Genomic DNA, 20,134 nt, shown 5'->3' on the forward strand with positions numbered 1-20,134 from the left:
GGTAAGGTTACAAATGAAAATAGATAATATTTATTTAACATCATATATCGAAAATTGACTAAATAACTTAAATGTTTATATTGAAATCACCTACATACAAATATTTTCTCTGAATCACATATATTTGTTGATACATAAGTAGTCTTAAAATACCTCTATTTTAAATGGGAAGAAGATGTTTTATATGACCTTAATATTTTTTAATTATTTAATTTTTTTCAATGTCACTCATCTCCATTCGTCTTCCTATTATTACTTTAATGTTCGTAATATTAATAATTTTTTTAATGTATAACATTATGAGAGTGATTTTCTATTAATTTGATGTCATTGTATAAATTAAAGTAATTAAATTTAAATTTAAAAATAAAAGTAAAATTTAAATTTAAAATAAAAGTAAAATTAAAATAATAAATAGCTTGATTGGGTTAAGTGCTCTATTAATAATCCTATTAAACTAACGTAGAAAATAACTTAAAGAACATCATGAACATTACACAAATTATAAAACCAAAAAAAGGTAAAATAGTAAGTTTACAAAGTAAAATAAAAATAATAATTAATTTGATTGAGTTAAATACACTATTAATTATCATATTAAACTAATATGAAAAATGACAATAAACAAAACGATAAAATATGAAGTTTACAAATAAAAGTCACATATTTATAATAGTAATAAAAATAAAATAAAATAGATGTTATTAATAGTAGCAATTTTTTTAAATGTATAACATTATGATAAATTTATAAGTAAATCAAAATAATAATTAATTTGATTGAGTTAAGTACACTATTAATTATCATATTAACTAACATGAAAAATTATTTAAAAACTCCATGAACATGAAAAATATAAAACAAATGAAAGGGTAAAAAAGAAAACTCACAAATGAAAGTTAAGTACACTATTAATTAACATATTAAATTAACATAAAAAATTACTTAAATAACCAAATGAAGATGACAAATTATAAAATAAATAAAAGGGTAAAAAGGTAAGCTCACAATTCAAACTCATATATTTATAATCTAGATTTAAATATATAACATTATGATAAATTTATAAGTAAATCAAAATAATAATTAATTTGATTGAGTTAAGTACACTATTAATTATCATATTAACTAACATGAAAAATTATTTAAAAACTCCATGAACATGAAAAATATAAAACAAATGAAAGGGTAAAAAAGAAAACTCACAAATGAAAGTTAAGTACACTATTAATTAACATATTAAATTAACATAAAAAATTACTTAAATAACCAAATGAAAATGACAAATTATAAAATAAATAAAAGGGTAAAAAGGTAAGCTTACAATTCAAACTCATATATTTATAATAGTAATAGATAATAGATAATAGATAATAGATATATATACACTTGTGCTACTTCACATGGTTAGCGGCTACTCACAATCCCTGCATAACATTCCATAAATATTAAAACCCTCGTCCCAGCTCACTAAAATACTTTAGGCCATAGATTTCATACGAACGAACGAGTGTAAAGAAAAATGGTAAAGCTAAACTTTTCCAAAAGTTAAAAGAAAACAAGAAAACAAAAAAGTCAAAACCATTTAAGACCAACAGGCTAAAAAATCAAGATTTTGGCTGCTGTGTACTATGAAAATTCCTTCCAGCTTCAACAGCTTCCCTGAAATACAATCAACATTAATTAGCATCTCAGCCCGACCACAGTCATAAAAACCATTATATTCCTTGCAAACCAACATAAAAATAGAAATTGCCTTCTAGTAATCAGTGAACTCCTTGACTTAGTTATTGTTCATTTATATACTTGCATTCCACGTGTGCATTTGATTTGGCACCAGATAATAATATACAGTACAAATTGCAGGTAAAGTTGACCATCAAAAAAAAAAGAGAGAATGGGTGTCAGGGCTCTTGGTCCGGTGGCACATAATGTCCCAATATGGGACGAGGTCTCGAGTTTGAGACCCGTGTAAAACATCTATGTCCAAATTTTTTAAAAAATATAGTAAAAAGAAAATCAGGAGACTCGGTTATCTTCTGCTACAATATGGCCAACAGCCAAATAATAAATTGCAAACCAGATCTCGATAGAAGCTAGCTATATAACACAAATTCTATGGGGTCTTTAATAATGGAAGAAACAAACAAAACACTCAACTGTACGTGTGCTCTCATGAGAAGCTGAAGCATCAAGAAAAATAACCCATCTACGAAAACTTTCATAAAGACATGTGAAGTTCAAAGTTTAAGTAAGCAATCAATCTAAATGGAAAAAGAGGTATATTGTAACCTGAAAGCAGTTACAAGCTCTTTATTTTCAGGATCAAGAATTACTCCTTCATAGAAAGCATTGGCTGCCTCTTCAAACTTCTGCAGTATGATAATATATTGAAAGACGGGAAGGGAAAAAAAAGGAAAAAAAGGTCGAATATGAACAAAGCTAATGATTTTCGACAATCAACTATTTGGTTTTGAAGAATGAGACTGTACCTGCATGAGTCGGAGAGCAGCCCCTTCACGATAGCAGGCCTTTGGCCAATCTGGTCTAAGAGCCCTGCATGCCTTAGCATCAGCTAAAGCATGCTCGGCTTGCCCCATACGAATCCAGCTGAGGCTTCTATTAGAGAGCAAAGTGGCATCAGTTGGGTCGAAATCAATTGCCTGACATCCACCAAAGAATCCAAAACGAAAAAACATGTTACTAATAAATTACAAAATTTAATACATCTACTGCTAAAGCTAAGGAGCATGTTGAAATTTATCTCTCCCCTATCATTTCACTGTTCAAAATTTAATTAAGCAAAAGATAACCGTAACTTAGAGAGAGAGAGAGAGAGAGAGAGAGAGACCTGGGTATAAGCATCAATGGCAGTCATATAATCTTTCCTCCTATAGGCAGTGTCAGCTCTTGCCTTGGCTTCAGCAGCATTATTCTTGGCCTCAGGTGTTACCTAGATATATATATATTTTTTTGATAAGAAACATAACGATATTATTAATATGAGAATTTTACATTACAAGAAGTGGACTAGTGATCCACTGCCATGAATTAGTTAATTTTTAACAATACACATATGACCAATCTCTAGAAATATCAAAAGTAGACAATCCCTGAAAGTTTTTATCCGTTCGAATCCAGTTTACTGTTGTGAACTTGATTTTTTCCCAGCATTCTTCCGTAGTTTCTTCCAATTCTTCAAATATTCTTCTATTTCTCTCCAACCAAACCGCCCAAGTAATTCCATGGATCACAACTTTCCAGAAAATTTTTCCTCTTTTGCCAAGCACATGTCCCAGAACCGTAGTAAACACATCTTGGGTTGTCTTCGGCACGACCCAAACCAGTCTCATTTCTTTCAAGGCCCTAGCCCACAACGCATGCGTGAACTTGCAATGAATAAACAGATGATCTTGTGTTTCCACATGCTTACGACACAACACACACCAGTTGGGACAAAGAGAACAATTAGGATATCTCTTTTGCATCATCTCGGCTGTCGGTAATTTTGCAAGGATTGCTGTCCACGAGAAAATTTGAATCTTCGACGGAATAGGGGTTTTCCAAATGATACTGAAAAATTTGAAATCTTGTGGACCATTACTCTCCGTGAAGAATGAATTGAAAAAAGACTTGACTGTGAACTTCCCGGACGGATCCCCCTCCCACTGATGAAAATCATCAACCCCTTCCACCAATCTAACACCCTCAAGAATAGTTAAAAGCGAAGATAACTGATTGATCTCCTCCTCACGGAGAGATCGACGGAAGTGCAAATCCCAAGAAAAATTATGTGACGAAGAATCAAAGGAAGCAAAATATGAAATAGGCAAATTACGAATCAAAGATAACTGAAACAAAGAAGGGAACAGATCCCTGAAAGATGAATCCCCCAACCAAATATCCTCCCAAAACCTGAATTTAGTTCCCCCTCGAACCACCGGTCTTAGTAGTCGGTGATAAGTCGGGTATGATGTAGAAATGAACTTCCACGGACATCTAAAAGTCACATTCTTAGCCAACCCCGCATCCCAACCATTTTCTTGTAACCCATACTTGCTCTTTATTATTCTTTTCCACAGTGAATCACTTTCCACGTTGAATCTCCACCACCATTTTCCCATTAATGCCGTATTTCTCAAACATATATTCCCGAGGCCTAATCCACCTTTCTCTTTCGGTCGACAAACTTTATTCCATCTAACCAAATGACAATGTGAATCTCCCTCAGTCCCATCCCACAGAAAGTTTCTCATTACCTTTTCCATCTTCCCCGCTACCCCTTTCGGTATCTTGAATAGAGACAAGAAATATATAGGTATAGAAGTCAATACCGCAGCAATCAATGTCACTCTACCCCCTTTAGACAAGAAAGCCTTTTTCCAAGTTGCCAATTTTCTAGTAATCTTAATCATGATAGGCTCCCAAAAAGACACTTGTAAAGGATTGCCCCCTAGAGGGACTCCCAAGTATTTTATTGGCCATTCTTCCTTGCGGCACCCGATTCCCATAGCTATACTTTCCTCCTCTGCTTGTTCTTGATTCAAACCCAACAAGGCACTCTTGTCCCAATTAATCCTCAATCCTGACATATCACAAAATGCCTTCAAAACTCGCACCAAAAAGCCTAAGTGTTCCTCCGTCTTCACAAAGAACAATGTATCGTCGGCAAACTGTATATGTGATACTTCCACCTTATCTCGGCCCACTTCGTATCCTCCGATGAAATTCTCTTCTTTTGCTTTGTCAATCAATCTTCCCAAAACATCCACAACCATATTGAACAAAAATGGTGATAAGGGATCTCCCTGTCTAAGTCCTCTAGAGGCTTTAAATTTCCCCCTCGGTCTCCCATTAATCATTACTGAAAACGAAACATTGGATACGCATCCTCTTATCCATCCTCTCCCCGAAGCCCTTTTTCTGTAAAACAAAATCCAGAAAATCCCATTCAACATTGTCATACGCTTTTTCAAAGTCAATTTTCAAAACCCACCCTTTTTTATTTTTCTTCCTCCTTTCTTCCACCAACTCATTTGCAATCAAGCAACAATCCAATATTTGTTTTCCCTCGATAAATGCATTTTGGGTTTCTGACAATGTATGTGACAACACTTTTTTCATCCTTGTGGCCAACACTTTTGCAATTATCTTATATAAGCTCGTTGTGAGGCTAATGGGTCTGAATCTTTTACCTTTAACGAGTCATGTTTCTTTGGTATCAAACATATATACGTTTCATTGGTCAGCCCATTTATGATCCCTCCTTCGTAAAATTCTGCAAAAACCATCATTAGCTCTCCTTTGACTATATCCCAACAATCCTGATAAAGTGCCAAAGTATAACCATCCGGCCCCGGTGCTTTGCACCTGTCACATGCAAACACCGCTTTCTTAACCTCTTCTTCAGAGAAAGGTAGTTCTAGTTCAGCTCTTATATCATCATCGATAGTTGCCCATTCCACTCCTTCAAAGCCAAATCTTTTCCCCGATCTATTACTGTACAAATCTTGGAAATAATCAACAATGAATTTGACAATTTGACCCTCATCCTCTATAACCCCTCCATCATCCATTTCCAATTTGCTAATCATTGCTTTTGTTTTTCGGTGGTTTAGCAAAGAGTGGAAGAATTTTGTGTTGCGATCTCCTTCTTTTAACCATTTAACCTTTGCTTTTTGATGCAACATTCTGTGTCGTCGGCACACCAACTCTTCCAACTCCCATTTTATTTTTAATTTTTCAGCCACCCCTTCCGCATTTTCCCTACGCTCACTCTCCATTTCATCCAATCTCATGATTCTGTTTCGCATTTCTGCCTCCCTTATCTCAATCTTTCCAAACTCCTCTTCGTTCCATAATCTGATGTCTTCTTTAATCGACTTTAATTTTCTCATGAATTTATAACCTTCCCATCCTTGAGCTTGTTTGCTATTCCACCAAACATCAAATTTATCCTTAAAACCCTTATGTGGCAGCCACATGTTCTCGAATCTGAATGGACAAGGCCCCCAATTAAGTTTCTGTGTTTCCAATACAATTGGAAAATGATCCGAAGTAATGCGTGGCAGAACTGATTGTTTATGATATGGGAATAATTCCACCCACCCTCCCAAAAACAAGAATCTATCTATCCTGCTGCAAATCGGTTTAGCCCTCAAATTTGACCATGTAAATTTCGCATTCAGTAGTGGAGGGTCACACAATTCCAACTCATGTATCAACATATAAAAAGAAGCCATACTTGTTGTTTGTGATTGGCTATTAATTTTTTCATTCAAATATCTCACAACATTGAAATCCCCTCCCAAACACCACCTTTCCCCACACAGAACTCTCAAGCCCGCCAACTCATCCCAGAAGTTTTGTCTTAGTTTTGCTGTGCATGGTCCATATACTGCTGTAAACCACCAACTATCTAATTCCTTATGTTTATCTATGCAAACCGAAACTGTGAATTCCCCAATCATGTTGTCCGTGATGGATACCACTCTCGGATCCCACATAACCTAAATACCCCCGGATGATCCAACTGAGGGTAAATGAACCCAATCAACAAACCTTGATTTCCACACGCTTGATATAAATCTCCTATCAATCACTTTTTTTTTTGTTTCTTGTAGAATAACCAAATCGGGTCTCTCCTTACGTAGCATATCTCGAATGAATCCTCTCCTCGTTGCCGACCCTCCACCTCTTATATTCCAAGAGAAGATCTTCATCGAAACACCTTTTCTCCCGTTTGTCGTTTTCCATCTATCTTCAAGTCTTCTCCTAACTCCACCCTTTTTACTCCCATGTTCTTCAAACAATCGTAATCTCCATCATTTTCGGATAGTATTGCCCTCCCTCCACTTTCCATATGACCCTCGTGGATTTTCATTCCTGACATACCCGACTTATCACCAGCCACCAAACCTCCCTCAATCTCGATGTATGTCCCCTCCCCCGAGTTTTTATTAAATGAAAAGACTGAAGAATGGATTGAAGTATCGGAAGAGTGAAAGTGCGATGAAGTGATTTTGTTGTGTACCTTATACGAAGGTGAAGCAAAGAGATCCCCTATGTCTTCCAAACCCAAGCTGGTGTGTGTCGTCGTATCCGAACTGATAGATATGTGAGTTCCCACGTCGCTAAAATCACTATCCTCTTCGAAACGACTGCCTTGATCCCTTGGAAAATCCTTGTCTTCCCATGCATCATCTTGTTCCCCATGCAATCTTTCTTGTTCCAGCCACTGTTTCTTGAAATTTGATGTTTCTTCATCTTGTGTATTAAACCAAGTATTATTTGTCTTTGATTTTCTTCTGGTATAAACGATCTCAAAGTTCTTTTCTTTTTCACTAATATCCTCTGGCCGACCGCAACGCCTTGTTTGCCCAGCTTTTTTGTTGCTCACTGATTGAATTATTCCTTTCTTGAATTCATCCACTTCTTTCGGATTTAGCCTTTTGAGAATCTTGATTTGTTTGCTCCCTCTCACTGGTTCTGACCTCGCTACTTTAGTGCCCTTTCTCCCTTCCTTTGTTGTTTTGTAGAAACCTTGCTGTTGTTGACCAAGAAACACTTCCATCCCTTGAATGATTTTTGTGTTGCTATATTTCCATTCATGATGCTTTAAATGAGCCTCTCCTCCCAATGCCGATTCTTTGCAAGTGTTTTTTTGTTGGGCAACTTCCCCATCCCTTATACTTTGTTTGTATTCTGTTGTGGCCTTCGCAACCTTCTCTTCGGCAGGTGGTTTGAAGTGTCCATTGTCTTCCTCAATAGGTCTTTTCACTCTGCCCCATCCAGCTATTACTCTAGCACCGTCGACTACTACCTATGCGTAGGATCTTTTTTCATAAACATCGTACGCAGAAATATTGACCGAATCGACATAAATGCGCACATTCATAGGACCACGCGGTGTCTGAATTAGCAAAAGGCTGTTAATGAATCCCCCTTCTAGTCCCACCACTTTGATTTTAGCAGCTGCCAAATCCTTAAGCAAAAGAGTATCTTGACTAATATCCACCAATCCCCCACAACTATCCCCCACACTTTTGAGCACATCCGTCGTCCACATATCCCATGGTAATCCAACAATCCTGATCCAACTATTGCAGCATTCGTAAACTTCCTCTGTAGTGTTGATGTCGCTCCTTCCATGTTCAAAAGTCAAGGAAATCCTCTTCTCCAAAAAACATCTATTGATTTTCAAATAAAATTCAAAATCCTCTTTACTGTTTGGCCACCACATTGCTTGATTTTCTTTGAACGGAAAGATCTCAATCTTCTTCCCAACCGCCTTACCAAGGGCTAACGTTACCATTTCCCAAGAAATATTAACACATTCCTTCGTGACAATCAGTGCTTTGTTCCACTCTTTGCTCAAACACTGTTTGAATTCTTTATGTGCATCAATGTTCCCGGATCCTGTAGGACTTGAATTAATCTTACCACTGAACACAGATTGTCGAGGCTGCTGGTTGCTCTTCAATTGATATGCTCTTTTCCATATGCCACTGTTTAGAATTTTTCCGACAAAAGACACCAGACTTTTCCAGCCTTCCTCATACCGTCCGCTTGGAATTATAATTCGCTGCTTCTTACCGGGACGCTCAAATTTGGATACTTCAATGTAGGTTCCTCGTCTGTTAATAAACTTTTGCACCGATATAACTCTTTCCCCCCTTCTTAATCTGTTAAAAGTAGTATGTGATTTAGGATTGGTAATGTAATCCCCCATAATTTTCCTCAGCCAGTAAGCACTGTCACGGTCAATTTCCAGCATGTAACTCGCATTCCGAGTTCTTTCTGTCACGCAAATAGAGTCTCCCCTATTTCCCGTGGAAATCAGAAATAGTTTTTGCTCTATTTTAACCTCCTCTACTGCCTTAACAGCATGATATTTGCTGGAATCTCTCCTTAACATTTCAAAGAAGTGTGGAACGATTAGGTAGTCGAAAGGATGGTTAAAGGTTGTATATGGGCAAGAAATGGCCAAAATAGATGAATGCTGGCCAAAAAGGATGGCCACCAACAGTGTAGTTGAGCAACGAAAAGGTGAAACCAATCGTCAACAAAGATGGCTTGGTTGTCGGAAATGGGTCGGAAACGCCGAAAGAAGAAGATGGTGTTGTGGTCTGAAATGGGTCTGAAGAATAGGAAAGAAGAAACGATCAGAAATCCCAAGCAAAAACCCTAACCCTAGTTACCGGCGGCCAGTCAGAAATCCCAAGCAAAAACCCTAACCCTAGTCACCGTCGGCCGGTGACCGGCGCCGGGCACGAAGGCCGGTTGCGGTCAGAGGAGTAGAGTATTGTGGTGCATTACTGTAGTTGAGGGTTAATCGATGAAGAAGAAGTGTTGGAGTTAGAGAGCATTTTGAAAAATTCTCTCACTACAGCGATTGCATTTCTTACCTAGATATTGAACACTAAAAAAATAAGTCGAGCCTCAAAATACTCATTATTTTATATTAAAACAAGTTTTGGTAGCAGGAATGCAAATGCATACTTCCAAGATGACACAATTAGAGGAAGATAACATGCTGTGGAATAAAATATCTCGGTACAAACTTACTTTAAGAAAATAAACATGAAATATTTAAAAGTTGTCAAAACCAGTAATTTTGTCAAAAAATATTGATAATCAAATTCAGTCCACTGCATTGTTTACTTATAAATGTAAGATAGGACATTTCCATGTAATTTATGCCTAAACATGAACTCCTTTTGAGAATTCGCAAGCATCGACATGGGTCCAACATGAAAGTGTACAAAATTTTCTGCTCTCTTTGGGCAATTCCCAATATTCTTACTTTCTGCTACGTAATACAGTCTGAGAATAATGTATCATAATCTAAACCCGAAAATTTCATAAATAGCCCTTCTTAAAATCAAGGATATGGTACCACTAACTTCCATGTATTGTTTTTCAAATAAAAAATGCAAAAAATGCCCAAATGTCACTTTTTAACCTTCATATTAAACAAAGTGAACACTCAAAACCAAACTATTTTTAAACTAGGCATATTGTGCACTCACTATGTATTAAACAGGGACAATTAACGATACATGAATAAACACTAGTAGCACTTTCATGACATGCCTGTATTTCTTTAAAACAATTTCCAGTTCCAACTAAAACAAATATAAAACAGAAAAAAAAACTAGGTTCAATGCAATTAAAGAAAGACCTCAGGCTGCTTTGGAGGGATAACATTTTTCAGTTTGCTGGTGTTCTGCAATCCATCTCTTTCATCCTGCAATGTTTTACATTACAACCCCTTAAAAATCTAACGAGAACATAACTTGCCACCAGCTTCTGCTGATTGTGTGGCTACTTATGTTAGAATAACATCAACTAAAATTTGTTATTATTGAGTAGGGTACAAAAAACCAAGGTCCTTATAGAAAAACAAAAGAATTCTAATACTAGAATAACCAACAATATCATAAAAGCTGACAACCAGGTTGTTGCCCATTGCCCGCTATGATTTTACTGAAAATAAACATTACAAATCTCACCCAAATTAGGCAAAGACGATATTTCCAATCTCAAAAAGATACAAACACAAGTGGATGGCAAAGTACCCACCTCTTTCCTTCTTGTTTCACTTTGCATATGATCAAGAATTCCGTCAACACTCCACTCTAGAGCATCCGTAAATCGCAATGTTTCAGGGAAAAGAATTTCAACAGCAACCCTGTTTCCTCTTGAAGCTGCAACCTGTATAGGCCTCAAGCCGTCCTGCAGTGCAAAAATTTTCGAATAAAAATCCAACTTAAATGGACAAAGATCAAAGTCAAAGATGCAAACTTCTTTATTTCCTCTCCAGCCCAATAGCCCCAAAACGTGGGATAGGATACTGTTATAAATGACGACGGGGTAAATATAGCTTCTTCTATACTTGACAAAAGGAGAGTATACATAATTGAGTCTCCTCAGCTGGAGTAGTTCCAAGATTCTTCTAACACATTTTCATCCCATATTTTGAATAATTACATGCATTGACATTTTACATTCAAATAAGTTAACTGAACTCAATTACTAATAAACTAAATCACTAGTAATCAAACTGACCCCATTGAAGTACATGCAGCTCCTTCTTGGATGCCACATGCCTCATTTCGATTCTATGGTTGATCATGCATATTAATTATGTTTTGGTCCCATTTAGCTGCCAAGAAATGTTGATTGGGATAATTAAAACTATACCCTTTGGATATCTGTCTCGTGGATGTCATGGTCGAGCCAAATAAAACCCGTGTGCAATATATCTCTCTACATTGTCTATGTCCATACCCAGTGTGTGCATGAAAGACGAATTGAATTTCGGATCCAAAATACGAGACATGAAGGATGCAAATGTTTTGCGGATTTATTTAGGAGATCATATCAAAGAAAGGAGTCAGAATCTCTCTAAATCAAGTACCTCAACTGGAAAAACTAATGAACATAAGGTGATTTTTATTATAAAGAGAAAACAGATCTCTAAAGAGACTATCATAGGACATAATAGTCGTGTACCTCATCAGTTGCATCAGGATTAGCTCCAGCTTGTAACAAACAGTTGATCATTTCTGGGTTGCCACCATCAGCAGCAATGTGCATGGCTGTTGCTCCACCCGCAGAAACATTGACATTTGCTCCTGCCTGTATGAAAAACAAGAAAGATATTTTTAGGTTAACCAGAGAATGCATGTTATTGCAACACTTTGAACATTATTCCATAGAAAAATGGATCCATATCCACAGAAATTTTATAGCTTTCAAAGCTCGTCATCCTTTTGAAGTAAAATTAAATTATATGTACAAATACAATTTACATAACCATTTATAGTAAATTTCACAGTTGTTAAACCATTTTTAGCTCAAATATTGCTCATGCCAGCAAAAACAAGTTGGATGATTTTAAAAACACCATTTGATTGTCAGAGTAACCTTAAATTGATATAGTCAAACTTCAAATAGAAAAGTATATCAAATAGTTTTGAAAAAGCAATAAAATTTTATGATTTCCATGTAGGTTGCCGGCAAACTATTTTAGTTCATGCAAACTAACAAAATATTTCAACAGCGTCGTAGATAGCTGCAAAATAATGTGATTTCTTCTTAGGTTTTTTATTCATTTAAAGAAATATCAGCCAAATAATTAACATCAGCCAAATAATCAACATGTTAGGAAAGTTAGCTAAATTTATAATAAGAACACAAACACCAAATAATAGCACCTTTACAATAAACAGGACAATGGCAACAGCAGCAAAAAGAAAAAAAACAAAAGAAATAAAGAACCTTAATCAGCAACTCCGAGCATGCCAATGAACCTGCAGCAACCGCTGACAACAGAGGTGTAACATCATCTTCGGTTTTGGCATTAGGCTGATCAAGGAGAAAAATAAAACAAAAAACAATGCTGAGAAACTGAGGGTTAAGGACTGAAAAATGGTAAATTTTGTTTGATCCTACTATATTAATCTTTCAAAAGGTAACGATAAATTCTTTACATGCTTTAGTTTCTATGTGTTTCCCATGAAAGTCTTGCAGCATTTCATAACAGCAAGATTTTCATGTGCCTTAAATCCAGAGGCCGAAGAGAGATGACATAACTGATGCGGTATGATTTGTCAGATTCATTTAATTGGTTGTGAAGGTTTGATGGTACACGGAACGTTGTGTTTGGGGAAAAAACTGTGTCACGGTTTCTGGTTTTAAGTGCACCCATGTCCTAAATTACGCCATATAGATCTGCCACATGAGGTCCATTTAGCACAATACTAACTTAAATTCTTTAACTAAAAAACGGTCATCCAACCTTGCATAAAAAATTGCAGGTGGAGCGAAATTTCAATTTGATGAGCTAAAATGGAATGACTCGTCAGCAGATGTAGGAGGTTATTAACATTAAATGTAGTCAATTTTTTAGCATTCCTAATTAGTAGAAGGGTGTTGATCGAGTAGATGGTTTTATTTTAAATTCACATTGATCAATGTATTATCACCTTTGATTCATAGATGCAATTCTGTACCTCACACCCCCGTGTAAGACAATTCTGCTATAAGCTGAGGATATGCAAATATGAGTTTTCTTCAAACAAATTATTAGTTATTGCACAGAGATACATGATACCTTTGCATCCAAACTAAACCTTTTGATGCTAATACTGTGATTCGCTTACATTGGCCTTATGTTCCAGTAGCACTTTGACAGCATCATGCTGAGCATTTCCAGCAGCCCATACAAGGGGAGTACCAACATGACTTTGAAAATCAACATCAACACCGTTTGCAAGAAAGAACTTCAACAACTCAACATCCCCTACAAACCGAGATTCAATTCAAACATATTATTACATTATGAAGTGAGGGATGCAATTTTGTTTGATTAACATATATAACAAAGGCATCGCTCGACCTAGAGAAAATTGGGAATGCTGTATAAGTAAATGCATAAACCACATAAATGTTGGCTAGACCTAGTTTTACATAAGAAATGGTAAAAATCATTAAAAAAAATCAGGTTTAACAGGCAACCAAATGCATAAGAACTTGGACTATTGGAAATGTGATGAATATTGTTCTAGACAAAAATTAAAAGCATAAAGCGGAGAAATTTTCTGGCTAACACCTAACGGGTAAAGCACAAGATGATAACATGAAATTATTATATGAAACAAAAACAACATATGAATTTAAATAAACCACCACAACGTTGTTCATATGTTACTCAATTGTTCTTATAAATATCATATCGATGTAATTAGACAGGAATAACCATAGATAATATGTCACCTGGCAACAATTAAGTAGTGCTTAAACATGTGCAGTTAAAGGGCAATCATAATTAGCTAACTTGATCACACCTGGTGAGTATTAACATGACAAGTAGTGGCGGCAAGCACGTAATATCAACAGATATTCCAAGTGAAAGCCATCATTCGGTAGCTATGTAAATTTACTGTTTATTTTCAGGTTGACAGTATACCAATTAATTTTCCAGCTGCGGTGTTTCACAACCACCAATTTTTCACAATTTCTAGGTTCAGCTTTTCTTTCAATCCCAAAAATTTCGATCAAGAGGTAGTTACTTGTTGATAACAGAACCCAACTTAACCTTCTTACATTATCTTTCAGACATCAGCTCATTAAACTTGTGTCAATTTTGTGAGTGTGCACAAATTAAGATATGAGATGCAGACGTAAAGCATTGTTCTTCCCTTTATCATCTGTTAGTTTTGGTTTGAAAAACTGATTCCTCTAACAAACACTGCCTGGAATGACCACCTTGTGTGCCTAATAAAGGATCAAAGAGGATATTTTATTTAGAATGGAATGGATAACTAGCACGGAGACTGCAATAAAGTGGACTTAGCACTTGATTGTTTCTCATTGGACTTCACTTGGGACATAACAAAAGAGATTTCTGTCTTTGGTATTTGGAAAGTTGCTGTATAAATTCTAGTTGCCCCTCCATGTTGATTGGACTAAATACATTTGTCAACCACTTGATTACAAGTTTAACACTCTTTGACCAGGCCATATAGCTCACCTTTTCCTTGCTGGTTAAAAACTCGAAGGAAGAACTAGAACAAGCACAAAAAGAATCAAACTGCATGATGACTGATTCTGTACTAGAAAAAAATTTAGAAGTTAGATGCAGTAGTACACTTGATAAAAAAGATATTAAGAGGTGAAATTGGTATTTCACAATGAATGTTGGGCATTTGCTACAACTCCAAAATCAAATAGTTAATTTAGTCTCGGTGTCACCAGATGATTTTTTTCCTTCACAAACTTAAAAACAATGGAAAAGAAATAAGACGTGAAAAAATATTGATTATATAGGAGTTTTATTACAGTTGATTATGAAACCAAACGAGTATACCAGTAACAAAGGAACCCTAACCCAAAACTAACTAATGAACTAAAAAAGCAATCCAGAAACCAGAAAATTTTTACCTATTCCTGCAGAATGATGCAACGCAGCAGCCCCCAATTCACTAGGTATAGAAGGATCGGCGCCACATTTCACAAGATACTTGGCAGTGGTAGTGTGTCCTTGCCGAGCAGCGTGAATAAGAGGAGTCTCTCCTATCCATCGATAAAATATGAAGACAAAACCAAGGAGAGTAATCCAATCACTCATCTTAACCAAATGGTAAGCTAGATTACACGAAAAAATGGGAATTTTGACAGAGACATGCTTTTCATAATTAGAAAACATGAAACTATGTTCACCACCGTGCAATTCAAACCAAAAATATGAGGGAACTTCAAAAAGCAACCACTAGAGTTCCAAATACAATGCTTAGCGTAAAAAATCAAATGTTTTTCACCATTTAAATATAAATCAAAACCTAGACAACTGAATATAATTAAAATCAGAAGAATGGGATTGATATCAACTCCTAAGGTATAAACAAACACCAAAGCTAAAAGTTATGCGCAGCTATTTTGGCAAAAGGTAATGAAGATAAATGAGCTAGAAATTAAGTTAATTAAGATTAAGCAAACAAGGTTTAATCAGATCAATTAATTTCATAAAATTTTCCTAACTCAAGCAAAACCAGATAGCATATTGAAGAAAAACTGGATAAAATTTCTTGGAAATAAGAAATTACCATCTTCATCTTTCACATTTACATCAATATTACACTCCTCAAGTAAGAACTTGCACGTCTCAGTTTGCCCCTCCCTTGCAGCAAAGTGAAGAGCGCCTCTTTGGTTAGCATCCTTAACATCCGCTACTGTTTGCGCTAAACCTTTTCCATCATCAAGTTGTTTCGCCAAATCTACTTTGTCAACCAAATAAAACTGACTAAAAACTCCAATGCAAAAGATAAATGCGAAAATAGACATAGAAAAAAGGAACCAAAATATGAGTATTTAAGTACAACAGAAGAGCACATAAAAAAAATAGTCTAATTTAGTCAGAAGGAATTATTTTGAAATAACATGTAGCATTGCCCACAACAAAAGCGACAAAGTTCCAGAAGCCATTAACCAATTAGTATTTATGCAGCTTATCCACCACCCGACAATATTAACACTGACCACATTATCATCCACCCTCTGTAAATCCTTACGAGAGCACCAATACAAGAACTCAATCCAAATGAAACCCAATCAAGATTGAAGCATGCGTGAGGAGCCAACGTATGATATACAACAGAAATAGCGTTTGCACTAGGAAGTAAAAGCAACACTTACTCTTGAGGAGATCTAAATTCCCAGTCTTGGCAGAAGTCAAAAAAGTTTGAACCTTTTCCCTCACTACAATCAAACAATCAAACGCATAGGTGAAACTTATTACAAAAGGGTAGGTCGTATTTTCTCATCTCCTAGACAAAAAGTCACTAAAAAAAGGGAAGCAGAAATTACCAGCCAGAGCATCGGAAGCATCAAGAGCCATAGCTGCCAACTGGTTGAAGCTGTAACAGAGCAGGCCAGCAGGGTTTTGCTTAGCTTTGCTTTGCTACCACTCCCGCACCACTTTTATAAGAATCCTGGTTTCTTGAATCAACGTCGCGCTATACGATTTATTTATTTTTTTTTTTGGAATGTCTTTTATTTGAGAGTTTCAACTATGAATTAATAGATAAAAACTATTTAGAAAATTTCAACTGAGATATTGAAATTTTGCAACTTTAAATGCATATCATGTCTCAGATCTTATTGATTTTGTAGAAATATACTAATAAATATGAACAATAATTAATAATCTACTCAATACATATGATCAATTCAATCGTAGTTGCTGAATTATATGTTTATGTTGTTTTTTTAAAAAAAAAAATTACAAAATTTATCATGTGAAGATGCTTGATTATATGAAATATGAACATAAATTTATTATAAAACAAAATTATTTTTTCTATGACATATTTGGATATTATGTTGAAATTAAAAAATTATGTGTTGTTTTATAAGATTTTCTGATAGATAAACTTGTAGTATTACTCAAAGACATTAATTGTTGCATCTCATTCGATTTTTTAGAGATACAGTGTAAAATAATTATTACAAAAGCAGGTAATGAACATACAAAATCAAAACTTTAGGAATTGTTTTTTTTTTAAGACGGTTTCATGATTTTATATCCAAAACTTTAGGAATTGGTTTCTTGTAAGACGGTCTCATGAGTTTATATCCGTGAAACGATTCAACATAATCCGTTCATATCATAAAAATAACATTTTTGTCATAAAAACTAATATTTTTCATGAATTGGACAGGATCGGATATTCCTCTCACCGGAGCCAGGAAATTGAGTCACTCGAGTCAGGATTTTAAACTTTAGAATCTTTTAATGTTTTAAATTGAACTATCCAGACTAATATTAAATAAGTCCAAAATTTTCTAAAACAAATATATAAACAAATTTAAAAAAATTAGGTCACCTTGGTTAAAGCTCGGATAGAAACATATGTAACTTCGTCTTTGTATCTAACAAAATTTACTCATGAAATGATTTCACAAGAGTTTTGTGAACTTTAGCGGGAGCAAAAACAATTTGTCAACCCTCCTAATTTTGTGGCACACTGAATATAGGTCATGTTTTTTTTAAAATAATAATAATATATTCACTTTTGTAACAGTATGTAAATTCGTTGATCAACCTATATATCGGCTATTGATTAAAGTTATATATCAGTGTAGTAACTAACCTTTTGGTGAGTTGATTATATTTTTTTATCATTTCCAAAATTTCTTTTAATCACTTAATTTTATATTTAAAATGTATATTTTCATCATTTTTCTCGTATCATTTCAATTAAAAACAATAATAACTTTCATTTAAATAATAATAATAACAATAATTACTTCTTTCTCTAATTTTTGCATCATATATATTTAGTTTCAATTGTCTTTTTGAAGAAAATTTATTATTTATTATTACACAATCACAATAAATTACTTTTAAATAAATAATCAAATTGCTAATATTATTTTATTTTATATTAATTCTAACTGTTGCGACCGTAGATAAGATGTTTTCAATCAAATGAGTTGTGACTCAATGAATGATAGCACATTGTCTATGTAGATAAAAAAAATATTTTTAACGGTTGATAATAAAGCTATTTTACAAAAATTTCAAAATGTGAAGACTTGAAAAGACCAATTGTAAGATAATTATTTTGAATCGCATTAGAATTACTTGATTAAAAGATTTATACATATTTTATAATTTATTAGTGATAGTATATCGTTGTCTACACTAGATCAAGATGTTAGGTCCGTCCCTGATTATAAAACATGAGTACTTGGATTGGTGAGAGGCTGTGTATAATTAAAAATAATCGTTTGTAGTGAATATTCATGAAAAAATGATAATCATTAATCATCAATCTCTTGAATTTCATTGTACAAGCAATCCATAAAAATGTAGAGCTTCAAGAGGGAGAGGGAGAGGATTGCATGAGAGAACAAGCCACGGCTTGAGCCCAATGCCTCAACTTCGTCTTTACGTGTTGAGGATCATCACCTGCACCCATACATATATATTATTAGGGATACGGTTTTTTTCTATAATATCATTAGATCATGTGAATCCTTCATATTTTTATATAAGTTGACATATATTTTGATGTTCTAAAGACTGACATGTGTAATATAGAATGATTCATGACGTAGATACAAACAAAGATATTATATATCCAAAATCAAATAATTTTATATTTTATATCAAATTTGGTCAATATTAAGAAACAAAGAGTTAAAAGAAGTATTAAAATCAACATAATTTTGTCAAAACTAAATCAATCATATCTTGGATAGAATGGGATGGGAAATCTGAATTGGATCGGTCATTCCGATCAATGAACAAATATTAAAAAAATGTTAATGTTTCAAATTCATCGTCAAACAAATATCATTTTGTTAAATATTTATATGGAGGAGATACTGAGTGTGAAAAGATGTGATAAACAGGAAATAACTGGAAAAAGGAACGTGATATTGAAATGGGAAAAGTGTTTGATATAAAATTTTCATTGTGACATGATTTTAGTGATTTTTATTCAAAATCATGTATGGAACATGGAATATTCAGACATGATCGAACTGGCCTAAGAATGATACGTTGGAACATACCAGGACTGCAAATCTTCCATGAATCAGAATCGCTCGTCGGGCTCCCGAACGATGATGATCGGACACCGAGGGACGTCGAGGATGAGGTGGAGCCACTACTGCTAGCTGGGCTTGAGATGGGACTACTAGAAAACTGTCGGCTCACAGCAAAGTAAAGATCCAAGGCAGGAATGGTGGGACACAGCCTCTGACCATCTTCTTCGTTGAACCCAAAGCCTAATTCTATGCAACCTTTCAATTCATTCATGTCCTCATCCGTGATCACATCATCGTTTACCCCATTTCGACGCCTCTCTTGGCATAGAAATTGACGACGGCGCCTTTCCCACGCCATGTCACGGGGTGTTTCGCACATGGAGAGTTGTTTCGACAGCCGTTTCTTCGTCCTCCAGAAGGGTGGAGCGCGCTCTAAACGTTGCAAATCCTCTCTTTCGTCACAAGAAGAGGATAATGAAGATGATGACGAGGATGACTCGATAATATTCTCATTATTTGATGAATTCTTTTCCTGCTCTCCCATCGACTCAGATTCTAACTAAATGTACGCATGTACTGTGGAACAATGCGAGTTTCGACGACTTCCAGTACGCGGCGAGGAGGGTGGCGAACCTCCTCGGGCCACCGGCTGGTGGATAACAACAAAGTGATTTTGTTCACCAAAATTTGAAGGGTATCAAGATTTCTCTCTTTTAATATTTTAAATTATTGGTATTGTGATGAACAATAAGAACGTCACCACTTGTAGAGGAAACTATGATTTGAGAGAGCTTCAATGGGAGAGGAGGCCCTTTGATTATGGAGCTTCTCTAATTTAACTTCACCTTTCATTTTTAACAAACTCTTTCTTATTCTATTTTTTTATTACTTTTTTGCTATATATTAAGAAAAAAAACTGTTTTGTCATCAGCCATTCAATTCAATTGCATAAAAGCAGAGGGTGGGATTTGAATCCATTGATTTTTATTATAGTTTTATTGTGAAATCCATTGATTTTGATTATAATTTTATTGTAAACTATATTTATTTACACATTAGTTAGACAAAGTAG

General features: G+C 34.9%; 2 protein-coding genes across 2 annotated transcripts; both read right to left on the reverse strand.

Moving 5' to 3' along the window:
• Positions 1-1,428: 1,428 nt before the first annotated feature.
• LOC140970458 (uncharacterized) lies at positions 1,429-16,554 on the reverse strand. The gene is made up of 13 exons (XM_073432226.1): positions 16,372-16,554; positions 16,201-16,263; positions 15,612-15,782; positions 14,950-15,081; positions 13,170-13,309; positions 12,286-12,372; positions 11,518-11,643; positions 10,585-10,737; positions 10,184-10,249; positions 2,852-2,953; positions 2,493-2,663; positions 2,293-2,372; positions 1,429-1,662 (listed from the first exon to the last, which is right to left on the reverse strand). Exons 1-13 carry the CDS (start codon positions 16,400-16,402, stop codon positions 1,608-1,610), a joined length of 1,377 nt encoding a protein of 458 aa, XP_073288327.1. The 5' UTR covers positions 16,403-16,554; the 3' UTR covers positions 1,429-1,607.
• Positions 16,555-18,307: 1,753 nt separating this feature from the next.
• LOC140970470 (uncharacterized) lies at positions 18,308-19,833 on the reverse strand. The gene is made up of 2 exons (XM_073432233.1): positions 19,087-19,833; positions 18,308-18,478 (listed from the first exon to the last, which is right to left on the reverse strand). The coding sequence occupies exons 1-2, from the start codon at positions 19,604-19,606 to the stop codon at positions 18,387-18,389; spliced, it is 612 nt and encodes a 203-aa protein (XP_073288334.1). The 5' UTR covers positions 19,607-19,833; the 3' UTR covers positions 18,308-18,386.
• Between the last annotated feature and the right edge of the window lie 301 nt (positions 19,834-20,134).

This window comes from Primulina huaijiensis, chromosome 2, assembly GCF_012295235.1.
Source record: "Primulina huaijiensis isolate GDHJ02 chromosome 2, ASM1229523v2, whole genome shotgun sequence".
NCBI classification, from domain to species: domain Eukaryota; kingdom Viridiplantae; phylum Streptophyta; class Magnoliopsida; order Lamiales; family Gesneriaceae; genus Primulina; species Primulina huaijiensis.